Genomic DNA, 25,862 nt, shown 5'->3' on the forward strand with positions numbered 1-25,862 from the left:
GCATGCTAACCAGCATCCTCCACCTGCTCCAGCCATATTTCCCCATCCCCCCACTCTCCATCAGGCCCACCCCTCACATCCTGCACCCCCCCTCCTCTGCCTGGTTGTCTGACTGGTACTCAGGTGGTGTTGATGTTGGAGAGTCGGCCCGTTCAGTGTCATCCTTTTTTAGACGAGTCATTCAGCACATCTCCTTCCCTCCCGATCTGTGTTTGTCTCTCTGTTTGTTTGTCCGCCCGTCCGTCTGTTTCTGTTTCTCTCGGCCTGTATGTATGTCGGTCTGTCTCTTTGCAAGCGGAACTCCAGTCCTCCAAATGCGCCCGATGCCCAATTACACTCTCATTACCTCCTAATTATCCTGGACACAACAGCAACTGGTAGCACAATCACAAAGAGAGCAAAATGTAAATCAGCTACATTCGTGCTGACATTATTTGTGGGACTTATCCCCCCGCCTCCCCTCCTCCACTGGGTAGTGGCATGTTAAATATTCCCCCGATGATGGTGGTAATTTAGAGCAATATGGTAATACGGATGCTGATGGCTATTTCTCCTCTCACCAGACGCTGTTTGAGTCCTTTCACGAGCTGTTGTCGGCTAAATTACATTAAAGGTTTAATTGGCTATTTTAGATCACAGTTGATGAATTCTGGAAAAAAACAGCGCAGTGATCACTGATTATCACTTTTCAGAGCATGCATCATAAATTAACCATCATTGGCTCATGCTGCCATAGTCATATACGCTAAATAAGACCAGCAGGGAACACTTGCACTTAAGGGCAGTAAGTGGATGGGTTAGAAAAGAATCAACTGATAGATGTTACTATGAACTTCCCCAGTTGATTATTAAATTTTAAAAAAAGTTTGTTATTCAATGTTATGTTTGAATATTTGACAAATGACGCATACTCACTTTTGCTGAATTTATGATTATCTTTCACGCAAAAGTAGGAAATAAACACCTAATTTGTATTTTAGATGTGTACTTTCTACTAGTCAGACAAATTACATCTTATTGAGTAGAAGCCCAATTGAGAGTGCATTAAACACTATATTAATGAATTGGGCCTTGAAAGACACTTTCCATGATCACTGCCAAGTTAAAAGATCTCTACACCGATAACTGTTCAATAGATTCTCAAAATAAATAACAATAAACCAAAGGGCACGCAGCTCAGATAAAACATATACTCTAATGATGTGGCTTGTTTCTCATCACACCTTGGCCTACCTAACTGATGCCCGCTAGATTACACAATCCGCCGGCATGGACTGCTCCACTTGTCTGCAAGTCGGGACGTGTGTCTGTGTTTAATTGAATCTCAGATGACATCTATTTGTTTGGTGTGTGGAATGGTCTCCAGCTCTGCAGACTCCATTTGGTCTCCAGAGTGTCGCGCTCTTATCTGATGAACCTCAGCAAGACGTCCCCGGTCCGTATGTTCTCAAACTGTTACAATTAAGGTAAAAGTAGACAGCAATATTTGAAAATCATGATCCGTTTAGTGTCCCGGGTGCTTCACCTGCCCATGGGTCCGTCGGCGTGTGGTCCTGTTCTTTTGTAGTGTGGCGATGCTTCACATTTTTTAACCCAACCAAGTAGTTTTGTTGCCCGTGAAGTTCATTTAAAAAAATACCCTCTAGATTGATTGATTGGCCCAGAGAGTTTGACTTTGTTTATTACTTGTTATTACTTGTAACAATATACCTGAACCAATGACACGCCGCTCAGCTTTAGCACGTATTTAGCATTCAGTAATTTGCAGACAATTAGATGTTAGCATTCTAAGGTGGTGAACATAGTACCTTGTTAGCATCAGTGCGTTATCATTATGAGCGCACTTACATAGCGTTTAGCTCAAAGCACTGCAAGGGCTTCTTGCCAGGCTGTAGTATCTTGTTGTTTTCTTAGCGTGATTACGTTGTAGTAACTGTGAAGCGACTAACCAGATGGTTAGTATTAAAAACGTTGGTCGTAAAGTGAAATTCTTCAACACCACTATCATTGTGTCCATCCATCCGTCCCATAACGGGCCTGCGTCTGATGTGCATGGGCTGCGTCAGCGGGCAGGCTTGTTTAACGAGGGCAGGGGGACAGCGTGGCACTAATTGCTGCGTGTGATTTATACCAGGCTGGGAGCAGACAGGAACACAGGCAGACGAAGGCACTCTGAGAGCAGCTGCTTTGCCCAATATTTACTTAACCCTCCGCTGGCAGGCCTGGCAACGGTGCCACTGACGATGCGTCTGTGGGGAGTCGTTTTGCTGCTTAGTGTTATCTGCAGCAGCAGGGCTGGGGCCGTGTTTGGAGACGCGCTCAGAGAGGGGAGTGTGCGCCTTATGGGAAGTAGATTGTAGCAATTAGAGGGAAGAGTGTGATTGGTCTCCTGACAGTTTGGCCGTCCAGGAGGAATTGTGGCTAGCTGATGTAATCACGTCCTACTCTATATACCTACATGGGAGGATTTACTTTTACTGAATTCTTACTAAATATATTTATGAAATATACCAGAAATTTAAAAAAGCATTTTGGCCGAGTTTTCTTTTGCTGCATGGATGAACAGAGGAGTCCTTCATGTAAATTAGAAGCACTTTGATGGCGGCCCTATATTGAGCAGCATGATTTGTACAGCGTTCACTCCTCTGTCATGTGTTAGCAGTGATAGACACTTCCATCCCACGCCTGTCTGGCCGTCTCATCTGAAGTGATAGTCTGAGACGTCGTCGGGTTCGCAAAGCGCAACTCAATTAGTCACACCTCAAATAAATTAGCAGCGAGAGGCGTTAACGTGTTCTGCTGTAATGGATCGGCTCAAGATCTTAAATGGTATCCTGATATTCGCACCCTGCGTGAGCTCCATGATCCCTTTGCAAATGTGGAGAAACAAACAAATACTGGATCATGCTCGTTCCACGAGCAGACACATGCAAGACTATGACGACGCGAGGGAAACAGAGGGCTGCAAAATAAAGGAGGGGGAGGTAGATTCCGTCTCCACAGCAACATTGATTGATATTCTTCAGGTGGAGCAGCTGTCAAGCCGTCTGACCACTGCAAGCTAATGCTCTGCGGGAAGGGAGCGACGGGTGGGGGCAGGGAGAGGAGGAGGACAAGGAGGGAAGGGAAACACCACGGAAAAAAATACGAGGGATGAAAATCAAGGATACAGAGTGGACAGTGACGGAGTCAGAGACGAGGAGGATGAAATTGAAAAGCCATGTCATGATATTTTTGCATTGTGATGTTGAGCCAGAACAGAAGAGGTGGAGGCCGATGTGAGAATTTGACTACACGGCGGTGGAGGCGTCCCGGAAACGAGGGGCGTGTCTCCGTTCTCTCCTCGGGAGATGTAAAAGGCGATAAATGGAGTCAGGTTGTCAAAAGGCTTCTGTCATGCTGCTGATGTTAGTCACCTCTAGCCATTCTCTCCGAATGTAGCTAACTTAATGGAGTCATCATATTACTTATCTTCTTGCACAGACTCTACCAGCAATCTTGAAATATCACTAATGGAATCAAATACTTCTATTTGTTTTTTTATTCATAAATTATATTTTTTTTACTGATTACGGCCAAATTGAGAAACAAAATTCTGTCCTCAGCTTTTATTTGTTCTCCCGTATTGGTTCTTCTGTCATAATCACCTTTAAAAGGTTCTTGTGTCTGAATGTTGCCACAGAAGTCGGTCAAAAGCCCTGCAGAGAGGCGTGTGCACTCACAGGCACCTTGCAACCTTCCCCAATCTCTCATGGAGAAGACATTTTTATTTGCAAATTTTCGAGTGGATTTGTTACGCGTTGTCTGCCAAGAATTGTTTATCAGTTTACATCTGCAATCATAATCACTCCGACATGTATATGTAATTGATTCTAGAGGGCCCTCATAAATAATGTCTGTTTTGCAGCCACAGGTTGTCATCTTCATTAATCACAAACATGTTGAAGCAGGTAAAGCTGGCAGCAGTTTGTATAAACAACGTAATAAGCTTGATAATGAGTTGTTTTTGAGATGGTTCAATCTCTCCCCCCTCTGTATTGCTCTCCCTTTTCCCTCAGTAATAGTAAGTACATAAAACAACCGCAGGAAAATAGTGCACATTTATACTTCCTTCAGTCCTTATTGCAGCGTTGCATTTTTTAGTGGCTTGTTGAAAGCCAACATAAATTGTGTTGGGTTTGAATTTGTCATTATTTACCACTGGTGGAATGTTTATGTTGTTTTAGTCATGTGTTGTAATCAAAATAGTTTCCGAGGTACTTACTTACTTGAGTGTTTACATTTTCCGCTACTTATACTATAACTACTGCACTGCATTTATCATTCAGCTTCGGGCACTTTGCAAATTAAGATGTAATCAGCTTGTAAAATCCAAAGCGTTGTCTGCAGTAAATTCAACCCGCCAACAGTATATAAAACAGCTAGCTTCAACCTCATTCAGTTACATTAACTTGCGGATTTCATGTTAATCTAACAGTCGTAATGATAACATTAGAATTTATTCGACCACTTTGGTATTCGTAGTGAGTACTTTCACAACGAGTCGTCTGATTCTATAGTAGGCCATAATCTTGTCTCCAATTAGTTCCTTTTTTTTTCTATCCTGAAACACTCATCGCAAAAGCGATGTCTTTTACACCATGCTGTTTTACCATGAATCACCTGGCAGGAGTCAGGTAATCCTACACCTGCAATGAAGCGGCCAGCTGAACGAACTGGTACCTCGATTTAAAAAGATGTTACAGGAAAGTAACTAATGTTACTAGCAAAGTCCCAAATGTAGAACATCATTTTTTCAATAGAAACCAATATTCCAGTGCTGGATAGTGGAGCCTGTAGTTTTATCTCAGCCATGCGCAAAAGGTTAGCGGGACTAAATTTGGGTATGAAATTAAGCATGCTAAATATTTATACAATTGCTTTGTAAATATACAAAGGCTATTTAGAATCACACAACACCCTAAATAATTGTGTGCTGCTTTCTCTCACACATATATATGGTGTTGTATCCAGATGTGGATGATTTCACACGTTGATACAGCAATTGTATTCTTTTAATTTACTCAGGTCGGCACAAGGTGGTGGTACGTGTATGATTTTAATTCAAAATCATTAAATACTAAAAAATCTACGCACTTATTACTTAATCATTTAAAAAACATGTAAATGCCCCACTGGTTCACTGCTTTGACTCATGCAACACCTTTTTTAAAGTACATAGAGTTTAGGAAATGAAACTATATTTTGCTAAAAATGTGGCAGCCTTAAAGTAGTTCTAGTTACATCACTGACATCACCATAAAGAGCGTGACCATTTAGACAGAAGGCCTCAAATACCTTTTTTTCAAATTGGTTTCAAATATGGGAAAGATAGGGATCGGTGGTCTCTTTGATGTTTGGTGTTCAGCCATTTGATAAATAAGTATTATTACAAAAGTACAATCGTCAGAAGATTCAACGAAATCAATTGTATTGAAAATATGATTTATTAAGATTAAGATGTTGTACTGTGGCTGAAATCACTGGCAGGTTGGAGTTGTGCAAAGCTGCAGTCCATGAGGATTTAAATCAAGGTTATGAAACTTCTTGCATAAGAATACTCCTGCACCAAAATAAGAGGACAATGAGACGGAGACGTCCAATGAAGCGCAGCGTGTGCACGCCCACACAGTCTGAAGAAAAAGTCTTATCATGCGACATGAGTGACAGTACCTGTGTCCTAACTACGCGGTACTCTCAAAAAATTCAAATTAGCACCACCTCAACCAGCTCCATTATTTGTTTTGATAATATACAAAGTTGTACATGTCTTAATAGATTAGACAATAGTTTGAAATAATGTAATAGTATGTTGGTAACAGGATAAAGTCCCTGGTTTGCATACAAGGTTGGAGAAAAGTTTTTGCTCGATTGCCGAGCAATCATATCCACAGAAAGTCAGATTGGTTTTGACCTCTCTGCATGTTTTAGATTAGTTCCATTTGTACCTAAAGTATCAGTTTCATCCATCGGCAGATCAGCGCTGTCCATTTAATGCAGAGCAGGGATGTTTTTTTTAAATCGGTGAATGAAATGAGCCTAGTATTAGATATTAGTCATAATTTAACTGTCTGTATCCTGTTCAACGAGCTTAAGTCCTGGTTGTCCTTGATGGGTTTGTTTGTAAGCTAGTTCTGGCCTCCTGCTTTACTTGATCTGTTGCTCCGCAGCATATTTCAGCACCACGGAGAGCTCTACTCATCAAGTCTATAAGGAGGTGCCTGAAGGGTGCTCCATCCTTTAGATTTGGCACATTTCATATTAACCATGGGGTTCTCCTTTTTGTATGTGTTTGTGCAATTTAACTTCAGAAGGTTTTTAGGTTTTACTTTGTTGCTAAGCTCAATAATTATAAAAAGATTCATTTCTGCCACATAAAGAAACAATAATAAATAATAGTGTAATGATTATTATTATCTGTTATCATTGTTCTTGATCAACACTAGTGAGTGCTTATTTCATGAGTTTGTTTCGTTACACCACTTTCCCAAAACTGCATTTGTATCATATTGGTTTTCAATTTTCAAAGCATTTTGTATTATGTAATTGTAAAGTGGATTCTTGGATACTTGAGTTAATCTACGTTACTCACTAGTGAGTCCTTTCATAACCTCAGCTGGGGTTGTCTAGCTCTGTGCAGGGATGCAGAACGCAAGAGACTCCTGGAGATGATGGACTAGTGCATACTGACAGATCCAAGTGCATGTGGACCATGTCCCCACCACACAGGGAGTCTTCTCAATGAGCTTTGTGTCCAGGATCTACCCGGTTGCTTATGTCAAATGAGGCCATGCTGTTTCATATACATTTTATTAAAATTATATGGTTAAAATAAACAAGGAATATTGCCCGATCATATGTAACAGAGTGAATCTATGATATTAATACATTTTAACTAGAAATACCAATTCCTCAATTGGCTCAATTAGCCAGGAAACATCCAAACCTGGAAACCTGGAAAAAAGGAATATTGCCCGATCATATGTAACAGAGTGAATCTATGGTATTAATACATTTTAAAATTCCTCAATTGGCTCAATTAGCCAGGAAACATCCAAACCTGGAAACCGTGTGATGATGCCATCATACGGTTCGGTTGCCCCAAAATCTTCCCAAATGTTCACGGACGATGTGAGGACATCCAGTTATTACCCACTAACTCCTCCCCGGCTTCCTTGGTAAATAAAACAGGGGTCTTTCTTCACCGTGGGGATCAAAGTACATCTTTGTCTGAATCTTTGTCAAGCAGTGCACACATGCCTTGTCTCGCCACAACTTCCTCCCGCTCTCTTTCTCCCGCTCTTCTCTGGCGTCATCCTCCTCCCTCCGTTCCCTCCCCTGCCTCAACGTGGCTGCTGAATTTTTAATAAGCTGGAATTACTGAGGCCCTCAACCGTAATGACGGGGAAATCAGACAATTAAATCAGAAGGGCTCCAGCTTTAAGTCTCACCTCCCCCAGAGGAGCCAGAGATTATTTAAAGTGGCACACTGTTTGATTATCTAATCCTCCTCTTGCCCCCTCTGCTTTACTCACAGAGCGCCATCGCCCGCTCGACTTGCCAGCACAAATTACCATGAAACACCAATGAGCACTGTATTTAAGTCCTTTTCCTAAATGAGGGAATACGATGCCATGAAGTTCCCATGGGAATGGCTATTTGGGAGGGAACTCCTTTACAACCAAGTTATCGCAATTAAGCGAAGGGCCTCCGCGTTGAGATCCGTATGGTTGCGTAAAAAACTGCATGCCGCTGAATTAAAAATGGCCTGAACTTGTTTTACTGATTGGATGCGGTCAGCGCCTCTTTTTTCCCAGGTGGCGCAAATATATTTTTTTATATAAATTATTCGTGAGCTTTCCACAAGCATGAAGGGTGAAGCACTGAGCATGTACGGGGACAAATCTACAGAATGGTGAGAACAGACTGCCGGGGACCCGCTCAGATAACCCTGACCTGCCACGGGGCTCTTTTGAAGTGAAAAGCTGCAGGACTGGATACGGGCTTTGCCCCCAAATCAAAGGGGGTTTTGTTTGGGCTTTGGCGATATGGAGAATTGCTGTCAGCTTGACTTATCATCATGACAAAGTGACTGATTGTGATTGAGTAGATATTAATAGCTTCCTTAATGCCTGCCAGTGCTGAACACACACACATAGAGGTTCTCACAGAAAGAGAGATGAATATTCATGATTATACAGCTGAGGCTCAACACTGCTTCATTTAGTGTTGGCCAGAGAGAGGCCAATGATACCCTTGTAACACACAACCATCGGGGGTTTAATAGCTCAACTCCAGTACCGGCTAATTACGGCGCACATGAAGCCAAACACACTCACACTTCTCATAGAAATGCAGAGAGGCGCAGGTTTGAGGCGCAGGTTTGAAACCGAATATTCCCTCCTAATTTGCAACTTCTGCAGACAGCCATTTGTCTGCCTCTGAAGCTTCTCCTGGAGAATATCACAAATAAGTCCTGTACGAATGAACCCAATTCTTCCAGCAACCCTTGTTTGATTCTGTTTGATGAGGTTGTTCCAGTCAGGAGCCATCGCACGTGAGGCCCGCTGACAAGGACTTTGAAGCGGAGCGCTTCACTTGACGAAGCCTGGTGGGGCTTCCTCTGGGGAGACACCAGGCTTCGTCCACTTTATCTGATGAGTTGGCTTAGGTTCTTGGAGTGACTCGTCTCATGCGTCTTTTGGCGTCAGTGGAGATCACAGATGTTGGAACACTACCAATGTTCCATTCCACAGTCGTACGAAGAAAACATCTACCACAAATCCTTACTGAATAGTTGTTCTTCTCATCTGGGATCGCTCGGCAGCGATCTGGGATGTCTAGTAGAACGCCAGTATCTCAAATCTCTCCTCCTTTTAGCACGACACAGGAATGTGGGGCGACGGCGAGGACAAGCGCCTCCGGGTTTAAGCTTTCTGCTGCCTCCCGATTTGAATATCGTTCAGCGTCCATTTGCATGTAGTTTTCATAGCGGTTTATTCAGTCAAGCAGACGATGACATCTTTATCTGTGGTTGACATATGAGGCCGTTAGCCTCAGGCTATCGTGTGTCTAGTTAATGAGCAGAGTGATGCTGCCGCTGATTAGGAGCGGCAATGAAAAACAAATCCTCCGCTTTCTTTTCTGACTCAACTCTGTAGCGAGCAGGAAGGGTCCGGACCCCAGATAGGCTGCTTCCAGTTTGTAGTCCAGGTGTGAAGGGAAATTAGGGCAGCCGCTTGGTTTGTGTGTGTTTCTGTGTTTGTGTATTTGCGTACTTCTGGCCAAGTGCCGTTCACACAATGTGCCGCAGTGTTGTTTTTGGGAAGGGAGAGCCACATGTATGGCATTTATTGACAGGAAAAAAGAAATGCAAAAGCTAAGAGAGATAATCCTTTATTAGTCCCGAGGCGGGGACATTTACAGGGTTACAGCAGCAAAGGAGGTAAAGTTCACACAGTCATAGTAAAAAATAAGATTAAAAGAAGTCAGGAATAACAAAAGGAGAAGAATTCCTTTTTCCGAAACAATAGATGTACAATATATCTCAAATAACAACATGAAAATCAAAATATACACATATACTGTATATATGAACGACAGTATTATGGAAGTAAATTGGAAATATATGTGAAGAGTTACTAGGAAAATGAATAGATTCTAACAAAATGTTTTGGTAAACGATCAGCATTTTTATGGAGAGATAGATCTAAAACCATAAAAATTGTCTATCCACATATTTATTTTATCTTTCTAAGCATTGAAAGATTTGACTGGACTGTATACGTGTTTGTGTTTGTTTCCGACTCTTCACCAATAATACTACACTGGGAATATTGCTTGCTAAGCCAATGGAGGCTCTTGCGTTGCCATGCCAACGCTCAGCAGCTGTCAGTTGGCCGCCTGTAAGAATGACAAATGTTTTTTATTAGAGGGGCTCTAAATTGGTGGGATCCCGTCTCTCCGTGGAGATGCTTATCCCAACCCAATCTGACCAAAGTCACTGTGCCAATAATGTGAGCGGGCCTAATTACAGCACGGCTTCCTCCCGGGCTCATCATGCACTTATTACCACTCGCTGCCGCTGGATCCAACATCTAAACCTAAACAGTCATCATCAGTTTTTTATTTTGTATATGATTGCTCTTCTCTTTTTTAACCTGAACACAAATTTCTCAAAAATATAGGAGGAAAAAGGAGATTTGTTTATGTGCCCCTGCACATGCGTGATCTTTATTTATTTATCTTGCGTCAAGCCGCTTGACTTTCACCGTCCCAAGGTCATGGTGACGCCGTAGGCGCCAGCTGTCTCCAGGGGCCCTCACCACGCACTAATACACTCCAAGACAGTCACACAGCGGGGGCACTGCCAGCAGAGTGATGAGGAAGCTATTTTTTCTTTTTCTATCAGCATTGTTTAGCTGACTGCGTGGGTTTTCCAGACGGTCGGCGTTGATAGGTGAGACGACTCACAGTTCCTCAGCTGGGTCTGTTCAAGGTCGTGTAGGAAAAAGATTTGTCTCATCTGGACCGTTTGTCCCAATGTTTGCAGCATAATATAGGAATGATGTACACATGAATAATGATATACTCAGCGCTGCACACAGAGCTGCAAAGAAAACAAGTTGTTCCCAAAATCTTCCCAAATGTTCACGGACGATGTGAGGACATCCAGTTATTACCCACTAACTCCTCCCCGGCTTCCTTGGTAAATAAAACAGGGGTCTTGCAAAGAAAACAAGTTGTTCCCAAAATCTTCCCAAATGTTCACGGACGATGTGAGGACATCCAGTTATTACCCACTAACTCCTCCCCGGCTTCCTTGGTAAATAAAACAGGGGTCTTTCTTCACCGTGGGGATCAAAGTACATCTTTGTCTGAATCTTTGTCAAGCAGTGCACACATGTTGTTGTCAGCCGTCATCTTTACGTTGGGATGTCTGCAGTACTCGCAGCACTCGCTTTGCAATTCGATTTGAAGAAGACAGCGGACAGTGTAAGAAGCAGAGACCGAGCCAGTGGGCTCCTGTTGAGATCCATCAGACAGAGCTGACAGTTTTTTTTGATAATTACTCTTTGATCTGAATTAGCATATGAAAGTTGCCTTTTCCCTTTTTTTGCCTTCAGTGAGCGTGCATAGCTGTAGGCTAATTTGTAAGTCATTTCAGATGACAGAGAGTGGTTGTATCCCAGAGGTGCTCTTGATCCTTTACTTCTCTCTCTCTGCTGCTCGTATCTCATCTCTCCCTCCTCCCATCTCATCTTTCCACCACTCGTGGCTCAATTATTGAAATATTAATATGTCAGGTTAACCGAGGTAACTTTCTCAGCCCAGTTTGGGGCAGATGGTCTAAGTCAAAGATGTCAATGTCCCCCCCTTGTGTTGGAAGGTATCGGGAACCTTTGACCTTAAGTCCCTGTCCCAGGGTAACCTGTGTGCCAGCAAGGCCACACCGGGGCAAAGTGTAACAATAACTGTAATACCGACTCCATTCAGACCCTTCTCTCTGTTTCCATTTTGTCTCAGAGGTTTCAGTAGAAAAACGACAGAGCCAGCCCCCATTTGAATAAACAAAGAGTCCACTAGCAGGCTCAGCGTGGCTTATGTAGGGATTAATTGTAGCCATTGAGTGCAGAGGACCAACAGAAAGGGACTTGTGTCTGTGGCACAGTCGATGCCAAAGCAGCTGGGCGGGCCCGAGGAAGGGAAGAGGAGACGACCCACAGTCCAGGGAGGCCACCTGGGATGAAGTGAAGCCATAGTTTTAGACATATACACTAATACCCTTATACAAATTAGAGCGTGTGTGTGTGTGTTATGCGTGTGAGCAAGTTTTCACTTCATTTTTTATTATACCTTTTTCAAACCAGAGTTGGTGATTGCTTGAACGATGGAAAGAATAATAGACAAACATGGTTTGTAAGTTTTGTTTAGTTTCTGTATAGTAGACCTTGTACTTGTGTACCGTGCAGCCAACAGATCAGGTCCGGTCTGCATCCGGGACGCGGTCAAACCGTACGTCGCTGCCTGCTCACTCCGCTTTGCATCTGCCAGTCTGCTTGCTGCTCCCTCACAGAGAGCTAAACACTCAACAGCATCCCAGCTGTTTGCTTCCCTGCCTCCAAATGGTGCAACGAGCTCCCTGATGACAACAGGGCAGCAGACTGTCGGTAGCACTTTATTAGCACTTACGATGGTACTTACTTATAGCATAGCTTTGGTTTTATATTCAATTCATTTTTTTATTGGTATTTACAAGAAATATTAAATTGCTACTATGTAATGGGAATAGCACTTAAAAAGCACCTTATTTCTAGTCTTTGCATTAATACAAATTGGCAATACACTACTTTGTATTTTTGAATAAATAATTTAATGAAAATCATGTGATTAATCATTTTTACACATATAATTCCTCAATCGATGGTTTGAATGAAGCAGTTTTTGATGATCAGCTTGATGAGGGAAAAAAAGTATGTTCTGTCCAAATCTCTGTTGATTTTATTCATTGTATTCACTTCAATGCGTGTCATAAAGCGCGTCAATGCTGATTGACACCTTTCCCACTGAAGACTAAAGCCAGATGTTTGTGTCTTTTTACCCAGTAGAAAGTGGACACAAACGCCTGCTCATGAGTCTAGCACGTTAACACAAATACACGCCAATGCACTGTGAGAACAGCGCAGGCTGTGTCTCAGGCGGTGTTAGCATGCAGTAGGTGGAGCGGAAAGGAGCGGGGAAAAGCCTTCGATCGTTATTATTGACCATTTCTGCATGCAGCGGCGTGCTCCAAAGACACATTCACACTCACTCGCTCGCATACACTTGTACACAACGACTTTAACACACAGATAAACAAGCCAGTGGGATTTGAAACTGCAAAATCCCACTGCAGTTCCCACCCTAACTGCAGTGGTACGAGCACACGCAGAAAGTGGCCTCAGCTTACTGTACAAGGACATGCAAATACAGTTCTGTAAGCCTGTATCTCTGTGCAAAGCAATCAATTCCATTTGTTTGGGGGGGAGCAAGAACTGGCTCTGTGAAGAAACAAATCTCATCCAGAACCAGGAATGGAATTAATTACTACAGCTGTGGATACTTTTGGGATTTTAGATTAACACTAACCACCACCTTCATTTCTCATTGCCGTGGTCTTAATACAGATTATTTTTTTACTCACATGTAAATGTATCTCCTGCTGGACAGATGCACACAAGTGATTTCAAACTGTAAGATTTCTTGTTATTACATTACATGTCATTTAGATGACCCTTTTATCCAAAGCGACTTACATTGTACCTTGTGGTTCCCAGCGCACCTTCATGCACCACCGTCGCCTTGTTATTGGAAACTTTTTGAAACCGGGATATCAAACGTAGGTCTACCTGTCATCCTGTGACTTAACAACCTTCTTGTGAGTAAGACATTCACTTTGATTTGCTTGGTAGGAAAGAGTCAAGCACACACATGCGGTATGCATGTAAACTGTTTTAACGTGCATTTAAAACACAGACGTTCTCCTCCCTGCTCTTTTGTGCTGCTGACATCCAGTCTGCTGGAATGGAAGCTCCTCTCATTCACAAGGCTGCCTTGTCAACATCTGACGCTAGACAACTTTCAGAGGCTGGGAGACGGCCCACTTTGCTTTTCCCTTTGATATCAGCTTGCTCTTAATATTGTTCCTTTACCTCAAAATGAACTACACATCCAACCAACAAAATTGTGGTAATGTTATAGCTTGTCTGCGTATATATGATGGTAGGTCACACACCAGAGTACCTCGACCTCAAGCTGAAAAGAAAAACCTTCAGGACATCAAATCCATGGTCTCTCATTCCTAACTAGGTCATCACTTGCCCACAATATCACCAATGCAGCCCCCTCTGTGTATTCCTCCTTCGCCTTCTTTGTGTTCTCACGTGTTCTTGTTGCACCATTACTGGGATCTGTAAACATGTTGGAAGTTGTTTTCTGTTGTTCGCCTCATCCGCTGTCTAGTAACTGTAAGAAGCTCTTTTTATGTTGTCAATCTTACCACAGCAACTAGAGATGCTTTTGCGTGTGCAAAACATATTTCTTGTGACTTTCAAACAAGAAATACGGAGGTGAATAGTCACCAAATATATTTTTGATCGTGTTTGCAGAAATTACAATTTGTCTGTTGTGGATATGTTGCAGGTAATGGCTTTAACATCAAGTCTGTAGATTAAAATCCTCATTTTTTTCATTATACGTCACTCTGACCTCTCAAAACACACGTAAATCAAACACCCAGCATCTAATTACAACAGTTTTATCTAAATGGCCAGTGGGGTTTAAAGGGTAAGGTGATGGATGTAAACTACGGCGTGACTAGTTTGAAAGATTACGACCGTGAGGTGGTAACTCCCTTTCTACCATGCACTGTGCAAGGGCCCGTACCGACAGCCTGAATTTGAGTTTAACTGTCATGACCAGTGTTGGGAGTAACGCGTTACAAAGTAACGCATTTCTGTAATTCCACTACTTTTAGCGGTAACGAGCATGTAACGAAGGATTTTTAAAAATAAATTAAAGCAGTTACAATTACTGAAATTGAAATGAGTTCGTTACTCGCGTTACTCTCTTTTGTGACGCGAAGCGGAGGGCCGGCAAATAGTAAGTAAATAGCTGCCTGTCAGCACAAAATAGTTGTGGCCACCAAACGTTGTGTGTCACAGAATAGTCGCCGTACGTGCATGTAAACCAGGCGCCGCTCCACGCAAACAACCAAGGCTCCACTTTTCACGGACTGCAGTGCAGCCGATAAACCGGGAGAGCTGAATAGATTGATCGCTCGGTATGTTGAAGATGAGATGCATCCTGTCAACTGTCAAGTCAGTTGCCTTCAGGCAAATGCCTGAAACAGTTATTTTGTATTAAGTTAAGTATTAAAAAGGACTTTTGTACTATTGCTTGATTTGAAGGCCTGTTGCCCTGTTGATTACAATAAATAGGTCTAAAAAATATGTTGATTGTGTATGACTGTTTATATTCATTACATTTAAAAAGCAGACATAAAAGTAACTTAAAAGTTACTTTCTAGAGTAACTAATTACCTCAGTACCTCACTACTACAGTAATTCTACTAGTAACTGTAACTAAATACTCATTTTCAGTAACTTGCCCAACACTGGTCATGACAGGACTAAACGAGAGCAATTAAACTGCCCATAAAGTGTATTATGATACCTCGACCATAATCCCCTCGACGTTTGATCCCGGCTCAGATTGGCTTCTCCATCATTTGTGACGTGAAAATACCCCCAGCAGCCATCGGCTGCAGCGCACATCACTACTCATAAACACCGACTACCTCTCTCTTCCTCCATGTGTTCACACAAATTAGCATAACATTAGCATGATATTAGCACTTCCGACCTGCGCTGCCGTGCCTTATCAAAGCGCTCTGTGATCCCTGCACTTTTTTCTGGAGCAGGAGAAAGCAAGAGGGAAAGAGCGAGGGACAGAAAGAGAGTTTCCCCTGAGACGGAGGGAGAGAAAGGAGAGAACGATGAGCTACATGATAACGAGCCGTGTTACACACACAACACGCAGCCGTCACAGGGCCTCAGATGGCGCTGAGCTAAACGGGCTGCAGCAGATGTTTGGTGACTACAACCAAACAGAGCTACGTACCTCACTTGACTTGCAAATATTTGCTAAGAGACTTCAAAATTGGATTTTTCTGTGTCGTCTCCTTTTGGAATGTGTGCGGTAGTGATTCCAGTACATGAGAATAAATACACACAGTGTGACTGTAGAATCTTATTTGTTGTTAAAAAAAACTCCAGTGATGAAATCCGGAGGCAAATGATCCTTTTGTTTGTTCCTTCCATGTGTCACACATGCAGCCGTTATTTTAGAAGGTTGCTTTGTTTTCATTGTTTCACTTTAGGAACTGTAATGCAGATTTGTAAAATTGCTGAACACATTGGTAATGGGCTTGATATGTTTTATTTATGTATTTGCAGTGTCACGGTTTCTCATCACATCCACGGGAGCCCTGTATATCCTGGATGTGCAAATGGAGGACGGGCTGTATAACTACAGATGTATGACACGCCACCGGTACACCGGAGAGACCCGACAGAGCAATAGTGCCCGCCTCATTGTTTCAGGTAAGAAGAACAACAAATCAATGCAAACGTTACAGTTGTACATCTGCAACATGACATCCTGCTATGTAGCTAAATTGATCTAATGATCACGCTCCTTATTGTATTATCTGCCGTTAAGGACACAACTTTGGGTTGTACAAATTCCGTCTTCATAGATGGTTTCATTTAACCTTTAGTCCTGTTGACTTTGGTGGGTTTCAAAGATAGTGCAAAGTGACACAGGACCATATGGAAATAAATCTGTGCTTGTAAAAAAAGAATGTGGACATAGTGAATAGAATGGGGAGAGACAGGAAAAGCACATGAACTAAAGAAGAGATGACACGTGTGTAAAGGTCATCAGAACTGCGCCAACATAGTTTGTGGGGACGGCTTCGGGACAGAAAATCGCCCTCCCTTTCCCACAACCAGTTAGAGGGAAAGATTTCAAGATCAGTTGACCTGTCGCGAGGGGCTCTATTCTACCTGTGAGGATGTCATCAGAATCATCTCGGATTGAGTTTCAGACTACGGAAAGACCATGGAGGGTTGAAACCAAGAAGCCATTAAACTGTGTTATATGAATCATAGGATCCAGTGTTATTGGAGCTATTAATCAGTAATAAAAGTAGCTAATCCTCCAGAAACCAGTGTTATGTGTAAGTAAAAACACACAAAGAGCCGTCAAGTGGGAAAAGATTATGAGATGTTTTTTGAATGCAGCTGATGATGAAGGTAGCCCTGGTCTTGTTCTTTCTAATCTCTGTTGAGCCTTGATTACTTGGAGGACATAACATAATAATATGATATGCATTATAAACAAGGTTTGAAAATTGCAGTCCCACCAAACATAACCAAACAAGATTATCCACTATACCACACTGTCCCATGCAGACCCTGCCAACTCAGCACCACACATCCTGGACAGCTTTGAGCGGCGCGAGGTGATGGCGTCTCATCGAGTGGAGTTGCCCTGCAAGGCCTCCGGTCACCCCGCACCCAAATACCGCTGGCTAAAGGACAACCGGCCGCTGGAGCCCGACACTCGCTTCAGACAGAGCGTGACAGGCCTGTTGATTGAGAGAGCGCAGTCCGGCGACACCGGGACATACGTGTGTGAGGTGTGGAATGGATACGGCAACGCTGAGGTGATCGGCAGGCTGCTGGTAAAAGGTTAGTATCCTTTGATTCCTGTCAGTGGCATAATGCTTCAAAACACTAGCGCGCTAGGAGGCTAATGATGCTGCACACAGCATTTGATATTCAACAAAATAATAAAGCTTTGCTTGAACTACAGAAAACAAAGAATTCAAAAACGAATGTCTAACCTGCAGAGGCCCTGAAGGTCGTGGTGAGCCCGCGGAAGGTGAAGGGCAGCGTGGGGAGCCAGGTTTCGTTGTCGTGCAGTGTGACCGGCTCCGAGGAGTACCAGTTGTCCTGGTACCGCAACGGCGAGCTCATTTACCCCAGCAACAGCGTTCGCATGACGGGCCAAAACAGGGAGAACCTCGTCATGGCGGGAATGGCCAAGAGCGACGGAGGAGCCTACCAGTGTTTTGCCAGACACGGGAAGATGTCCGCCCAGGACTTTGTCCAAGTCATACTGGAAGGTCAGAACTCACAGTGGTCTTACTGGAGAATTCCAGTAATCACACTTTACTTGATATGCATTATGCCTTTGTATTGGTGTATGCATACGTGCATCCAAACGGTGTGTCCGTGTGTCCATGTTCAAATCCAGACAGACAGCATGTGGTACCGAGTGGTGCAGTACACTTCAGCTTTATTAGATTTTCCGAAAGAGGCTTGCATACTGTTACACAAGCTGGGTTGCTGCAGTGTCTGCCTCCCCTGACCACACCAATGTAAGGAGAATATTGATAATCAATGAAGATGTGGAGCCAGAGAAAGGCAGACTATTAATCTGCTTTACACTCTGATTTAGCTTTTTACGCAGTGGACATGTATGGCAGTGGGAAAAGAAATCCGAATAGATTATTGTTTATGAAAAGGATCTATTGTTTGGGATGTACCAGATATCTTTCCTTAAATCGTTTGAATCTTGTATTGAGGTTTTCAAATTATAATTTTAATGTCTGTCGTTGTGTTTTTTGGCGTCATTATCCTAAAAAATAAGGAAAAATAGAATAGAATTGAAATGCCATTAATGGTGCTGTTGGATTGCTGCTACTGTTAATACAAGTGCTGGCTCCCTTTGTGTGCAGCAAGGAGTAGAGCAAACTCCCTTTTGACCGCGGTAACGTTTGTTTTTAAAAGGCTAAACACCGATAAATATAGATTCAGGCAGAATATTTGCAATATTTGAATCATTAAAGTTGGAAGCAAACTCACTCAGCTCTAATTTTACAAATACTACAATACTAATCTTCTAAATGTAGCTTAATCTTGATCCAAAACTTACCCTGGATATCAGTAGACGTGGTTCTGCAGCCTTTTAGTTTATATTTATAAGTAGAATGTTAACATTTTGAAAGCAGCATTCTTGCACACAGACCCATCTAATAAATAAGCCTTATACATTTGACTTTACCTTGTGTATCTCCTTCCACTACCCAGATGGCACCCCCAAGATTCTGGCTTCATTCAGCGAGAAGGTCTACAACATCAATGAGTTTGTGTCGCTGTCGTGTACGGTGAAGGGCACTCCGGAGCCCCGGGTCACGTGGACCCTGGACGACGAGCCCGTGATCCGGGACAGCCGCCATCGCATCTCCCACTACGCCAACGCCGAGGGCCACATGGTCAGCCACCTCAACATCAGCCAGACCCAGGTTCCCGACGGAGGGGTGTACCGCTGCATCTGCAACAACTCGGCCGGGACAGTTTCCTACCAGGCGCGAATAAACGTAAGAGGTGCTTGTCAGATCAACTCTTCCAAAACACCATCACATATACACATCAACATGTCTTGATTTATTCTGTTTCTAATTGGTTATGTTCAAAGTGCCCGTGATGTGCCGATGAGGGAAGATAGCCGGACTAAATGTGTAGTAAAAACTAGTTTTGAGATGTGATCCCAATTTTTCCGTTTAGAAAGCTGACATTGTAGCTTCGGTGCTCAGAACACGGCAGATACTGCCGTGGCTCCTCTCATCATCGGTCACGGCTGTCGGTATTACCTTTCCTAATGCCCCACATCCTACCCAACACCTGCTGATAGCTTTATATTGGGGCGCCATTAGGTTGATTTATTGTTAGCTCCACTGTATGACTGCAGTGCTATCTGCTCTCTACAGGGACATGGTTGGCTGGGTTGCTTTTTGTGACGTAGCGGTAATACCGCACTCCGGCCTTCTGCACTTGCTTCGAGGCTATTAGTATTTCTCTATTGCAGAGAGGGAATTGCACTTTCTGTGCACTGATTGGTTTAATCTGATGGTGTTCACTCTTGCATGTTGTAAGGCTAAATAGGGCGATCCTCTAACCCTTAAGCGAGGATCCGCGGATGCCGAATGCAGCCAAGCAATGAAGATAAATCTCCACAGGTGCCATTGCAGAGAAAGTGTAACGACTGCTTCTCACATCGCTGGCTCCTTAATCGTGCTAAAGAGAGTAGCTACCCAGGATATGCTTGGGCTCAAAGTACACTACAGAGCCCAGTTAAACTGTCTTCTACAGTGGTTTAAAGAGAAGCCTAATAGTCTATTTGCCTGCCAGACACGGTGCCATGGAAGCACATTGCTTATTCTGTTGGTTTTTCACAAGTGTGTGCGAAAGCTTGCAGCATGAGTAATGGTTTTGATAAGAGCTTCATGAGTTGAGAGAGGGAACATTCCACTCTGATGCTTGTCAGAGGCAATCACAGCCGGCACCAAAGAGGTGGCCGCACAAGGTAATGTTCACTGCAGACTCCAGTAGAAGCGTATATGAGTCCCTGGTTTTAACAAGGCAAAAAGCGTTAATAAAATGTTTGTCAGGCGGTCTGGATCTCCTAAATGGATCCAGGCAATGTTTAGATTTCCAACACGAATGAATCAAGGCATGTCAAATTTATGTTTTTATGTGTCCTGAAAACACACACCTCACACCTGTCTTTTTTAGCAACACCCCCACCTCAAAATCATTTTAAGAGAGTTGTCTCTCCAATGTGTCCTTCAAGGGCCTGCCAGCATCAGACCAATGAAAAACCTCACTGCCATCGCTGGGCGGGACATGTACATTCACTGCCGCGTCATTGGCTACCCGTACTACTCCATCAAGTGGTACAAAGACTCCAATTTGCTGCCATACAACCACCGGCAGCGGGCCTTCGAGAACAACGGCACCCTGAAGCTGTTTGACGTGCAGAAGGACGTGGATGAAGGCGAATACACGTGCAACGTGCTGGTGCAGCCGCAGCTCTCCACACACCAGAGCGTCTATGTTACTGTAAAAGGTACGAACCTCAACACTGTTTGAGGCACTGATATCAAGTTGGGACTTTATTTTTAAAACAAAGGTGCAAAGTTTAGGCTCCCTGGCTGAGTGTGTCAGGTGAGATGTAAATACACATAGAATCACACGCCAGTATATTCATGTTTATTCCAACGTTAATGTCCTTGATAAGAGGATGAACTCTCTTTGTCAGTCTGCATACTCGTTACATATAAATGGTACATTAAAGCATCAACTTAGTATCCAAACATTCCCTTGTCCCAGAGATACGCAGAAGGATCTTTGTATCCATTGACCTGTACTGAAAACACACACTCGCATCACCGATAGTGAAGCAGCATCTCTGTCATCCCGGCCTGTTCCTCTGGCGCTCATCTGAATACGCAGTGATGCCTGGACGATGATCACCTGAGATGGCGTTTTTTCCTTCAATGACGCTGCATGATTAGAAATGTCGGGATAGGCAACACCTCCAAACCCCCCTCGACGTGCTCACAAGTGTGCGGGGGTGAGCGGGGGGGTTGTGGAGTAGACAAAGCTAATTTGCCTCTCGGCTGCTTAGCATCACAGCGCTGCCGAGAGGAAAGCCCCAGGAGCCCATTATGCCCGTTTGGTTGTAAGTTAACTAAGCACTGAAGTGCAGCTTTTCCCAATGTTATTTTAAGTCATTAATTTTCCAAAGCATCTGGTTCGCACGATGGCTAAGTTGTCCCCAGAGAGCGAAAGACAGTGAGAGAGTGTTACATGCATGGTGGTTGAGTGAGAATTCAACCACTTCAGGTAATCCAATATTTCTCTCGTTCCTTCAAGATCACAGCATGGTGTTTTAATATTTGGAGTGATGGGATGAAGAGAGAATATTGACTTGTGAGTTTCTAAGAGAGGGCTTTATTAGGTAGTTCATTCCTGCCATACATATATATATATATGTTTAGTCATTTTAAGTAACATAAGTCACAACGTGCTCAACGAAGGCTTTAAACTAAATTAGAAAGAAAACATAGACGATACAGTGACCACATGGGCCAAGTGCAAAACAAAAAACGCAATATACATTTTGAGCAATATTTGTTTGTGTTAATCCTAAATTGTAGGTGTGCAGGTCAAACCAGTGCGACGCAATATATATTTGAATATCTCATTCGCAGTTCCACCCACCATCCACCCATTTGAGTTCCCTCGGTTTTCCATCGGCCAGCGAGTCTTCATCCCCTGCGTGGTCATGTCGGGCGACCAACCCGTTTTCATCACCTGGCAGAAGGATGGTCGGCCCATCCCGGCGAGCCTGGGTGTCACCATCGACAACATTGACTTCACCAGCTCCCTTCGCGTCTCCAACCTCACACTGATGCACAACGGCAACTACACTTGCATTGCACGCAACCAGGCTGCCGCCGTGGAGCACCAGAGTCAGCTCATCGTCCGGGGTGAGTGAAACATAGTGGTGGTTGATAGTATCAGATCCAAATGTATACTTTTTCAGTTTACATTGGTTCTTGATTTGTCTCTCTGAATACAATGAAAAGAAGTTACATTTTTTGAGCTGTGAAAGTGAGCTGTTCGTCATCAGTAGACTTATATTGCATTTTGAGATGACTATGTGTAATGTAATTTGTGCTTGACTTGCAGTTCCTCCCAAATTTGTGGTGCAACCAAAGGACCAGGACGGCATCTATGGAAAGGCAGTGATACTGAACTGCTCGGCTGAAGGCTATCCTGTTCCTACCATCCAGTGGGAATACTCTAAAGGTAAACGTACAGCTCGACCACACGCATGTGTTCACGTGTCTCCTAACCGCACACTCACCCATATATGACGTGGGTAATGCACAGCGGTCTGCTCCACGTCCGTTGAGAGTGTTGGACGCATTTTCATAAGACTTTGAGCTGGATAAACTGTCTGTCTTTTCTTTTAAAAATCCCGTTTTATGTTCAGACATTTTTTCTGTCCTACGGCAAGTCTCCGTGGTTGATGATCTTTTTTGAATGGCTATACAACAAATATAATGTCCACAGCCTTGAGGTTGAACGCAGAGTAACACCAACCTTGAGTACACACATTCACTCTGAGATGAGAAGCAAGAGCTTTCTCCTACTCCTGGAGAGAGATGATGTAACTACTAAGCTTCCAGGGTCCTTCCCTGATTGGACAAAATGATCTGAATCTGAACTTGACTTTCCCCGTAGCGCTTCCATTGGGTTCAGAATTTTGGATTTGAAGGAAGTGTCTCAGCAAGCCCTGTTGGAAGGACTGAGGTCACATTTATTAGTGCATTATGTAATCCTCAACTGTAATTAACTTTGGTAATCCGCTGACGTTTCATCCAGCACCATTATCAAGTCATTATTTGTCCATTACTTTGGTTTATGACCAAATACTTGCTAAACTATTGAAAGACTCAAAGCTAAAATGCTCACCATAGATGGTCACCAACATTACACCCCCTAAACATCTGCATTATGCTTTCTGCTTGTCCGCTTGCTGACAATGGCATTTAGTTCTAAGCAGCACTGTGTCTTAATTACGGCCTCACAGAGCAAAAGGCGTGACATCCATTACGCCGTCAACCCACCCTAAGACCCCTATATCTCCGCTAATGAATACATAATAATGTATAATGGTAAAATACAAATACACGGTCATCAGCAATTACAAAAATGTTGGTATCTTGTGAACATCTGCAGTAAGTTACTGTGGGTTTTATTAGTACACATGTTGCTCAGTGAACCATGAGAGCAGAGGATATTAATCATCAAGTGACATTTTAGCTGTGGCAGGCTGAATAAAGTGAAAGTATTGATTAGTGTTTTTCTTTGTAGGATGAGAGGATGTGATCCAGTGAGGTCTATGTAGTATTCCGTATGACTCCAAACATTTTCAGGACATCCAGAGATTGTAAAGTCCAAAAGATAATTTATTGAACAAAATGAAATATTGAGATCTATTGAAACCATCTGCTTCATTCCACATAAGCTGGTCTTTTTTCTTATATATATACATTAAAGAAAGTTTATTACACATAGACATACTAATGCAATCTGATTAATCCATTTGTATGACTTTCAGTGATCGTGTTCAAAATGCTACAAAATGTGCAGAAATGTCTGTGATTAGGAAATAAACTAAATACTAGCCTGCGTGTGTGTTCCTGATCCACACTGACTCTGCCCCCCGCTGACAGGTGCCGGGGTCCCTCAGTTCAGACCCATTGCCCTCAACTCAGGCTTTCGGATCGAGGTGCTGGTCAACGGCTCGCTGTTCATCAAGCACGTGCTGGAAGAAGACAGTGGCTTCTACCTGTGTAGAGTCAGCAACGACGTTGGAGCTGATGTCAGCAAGTCCATGTATCTCAATGTCAAAAGTAAGTCTCACGAGGAAAAACCAGAACCAAACCCTAAGAAAACGTTAAACTTGCATCAAACAATGCTGCTGTCTGTGAGTTGTATTTATATGTAGTTTATTCCTAAAACCACAAATAGCTATTGCACATAGTCGATTTCCATGTTCTGCCTGTTTTTGCTAAATGATGCCTGTGACATTAAAGTGAAAAGTTATCACTAAAGCACAAAGGTTAAGTGTGTTAAACTGCCGTCGGTTTTGTCCGCCACACGCAGGCGACCAGCAATGATGCCGTCCCGGTGCCCGCTCTGTCTTTCTGCCTGAACGAATCCCAGGAAAGCTCTGCACAAGGCCAGCGCCACCACATCTCTAGGAGAGAGTACGGCATTTATCCGCTGTGTGGCCCAGGACTTAGATCCCCTCCATTAAGCCTTGAATTCTGCATGTAGGCAGAGGCTGCCATGTGGAAAAGCGGGCTGAGGGATGGAGGGGAAAAGGGTTAGAGGAGGAATGGGTTATCCATGTACGTCTTGTTCCCTACGTCTCCTCTGCTCTATAGCTCCTTTAAAATACGCTTAAAATATGCATATTTATGTTCTCCCCTTTGGGCCTGAGCAATGTTGTACTTGCCATGTTCTTATTAACCACATTATCAAAGGATTGGCGCTAACACCCATATACATACAGCACAGGTATGGATTTCTTCTTTTGACCGATAACAAATCATGACAACACATGACTAAAGGAACTATTATTAAGCTATGTACTATACAGGCACCTTCACAAGAGAGAAATCAAGAGCTTTACTTTGAAGAGATGCTTTTAAAATCATGCAGTTCCCAGACATTTCAAAGTTTGCTTACCTCAAAGTCTTTGTGATCAGATAAGAGTCGTTGTCAGTACGAATACGGCCCCCTCAGGTTGAAGGAGCAGTTAATGAACCATGGGGGAGTTTAATACATGGGTTGCCAAATGTTCCTAAAGAGAGACACTAAGAGCATGAATTTGACAGTCTTCATACTTCTTCTATGACAAAGACTGTGTTGCAAGTAGTGATTGTGGTTTTGCATGTGCAAGTGTGATCTTGAGCCAGTTCGCCGTTGCTGTGCGCTCTTTTTGATCAGTCGCTGCTGGATGAGGCTCTTATCAAGCCGGAGCAGAGTTCTGCTACCGGCTGAGCGTCTCACTGTCTGCTAACCGCAGCCAAATAGACTCACAAATACAAACATACATACACACATTCTCCCCGTCCAGTCTCTTCAGACACACAAGTCAGGTTCACAATAAAATATCTGAGGTTTCTAACTGTAGGATGCTACCTTTTTAGTTCTCCATGGTCCAAAGGTGTTGTACATCCTCACCTTTACCTGGAGAAAGAGGTTTACTCTTTAAGTTCTTGGATTTGCAGCTGATTAGCAATATTCTCAACAGAATTCCTTCCTTTCACTTAAAACCGCTGAGTTACTACCAAATCTTTAGATTAGATACAGAAATGGGGGGGCGCGATCATTTACAAAGCTAATCATTTTCATACCTTCACATGCTGCTCACAGGCAGTCACGACAAATGGTCAGGTAGCTTTAGCCACTGTTAGCTGGTTAGCATTTCCTCGGGTTGCAGTGATGCGTTTTTCAAAAGGAAGAAGTGGTGCAGAGAGAACCCTGCACTCTAAAGCATTTGGTGAGGAAATATGATTCTGAGTTTATTAAATACGGATATAACTGCAGTCAGTAATGGCTGAGGCCAAGCAGAATATTTGAATTGGTTATTTGAGCTTTAAATGTTTACATCCTAGTTAACTCTTTCTATTTTTGTCTTCATGTTACGTTGCTCTTGTTAATTTGAAGGCAATTTGCTGTAGACTATTGCAAGCGAATAGTTGGATGTATAATAAAACCGGTAGAGAGGCTCTACATGTCAGAAGAAATCTTTTTACCAGCTCAGAATAATTAACATAAATCAGTTTA

At 43.1% G+C, this 25,862-nt stretch overlaps 1 protein-coding gene across 2 annotated transcripts in view; it reads left to right on the top strand.

Moving 5' to 3' along the window:
• dscama (Down syndrome cell adhesion molecule a) overlaps nucleotides 1-25,862 on the top strand; it is a 78,384-nt gene that overhangs the window by 32,955 nt on the left and 19,567 nt on the right. For both annotated transcript variants that reach the window (XM_040181783.2, XM_040181784.2), the window contains exons 4-11: nucleotides 16,035-16,181; nucleotides 17,055-17,333; nucleotides 17,495-17,770; nucleotides 18,738-19,034; nucleotides 20,281-20,556; nucleotides 21,704-21,982; nucleotides 22,185-22,304; nucleotides 23,738-23,917. In XM_040181783.2, the coding sequence (XP_040037717.1) occupies nucleotides 16,035-16,181; nucleotides 17,055-17,333; nucleotides 17,495-17,770; nucleotides 18,738-19,034; nucleotides 20,281-20,556; nucleotides 21,704-21,982; nucleotides 22,185-22,304; nucleotides 23,738-23,917 (1,854 nt within the window). The remainder of the gene's footprint in view (nucleotides 1-16,034; nucleotides 16,182-17,054; nucleotides 17,334-17,494; nucleotides 17,771-18,737; nucleotides 19,035-20,280; nucleotides 20,557-21,703; nucleotides 21,983-22,184; nucleotides 22,305-23,737; nucleotides 23,918-25,862) is intronic.

This window comes from Gasterosteus aculeatus, chromosome 7 (genome assembly GCF_964276395.1).
Source record: "Gasterosteus aculeatus chromosome 7, fGasAcu3.hap1.1, whole genome shotgun sequence".
Taxonomy (NCBI): Eukaryota; Metazoa; Chordata; class Actinopteri; order Perciformes; family Gasterosteidae; genus Gasterosteus; species Gasterosteus aculeatus.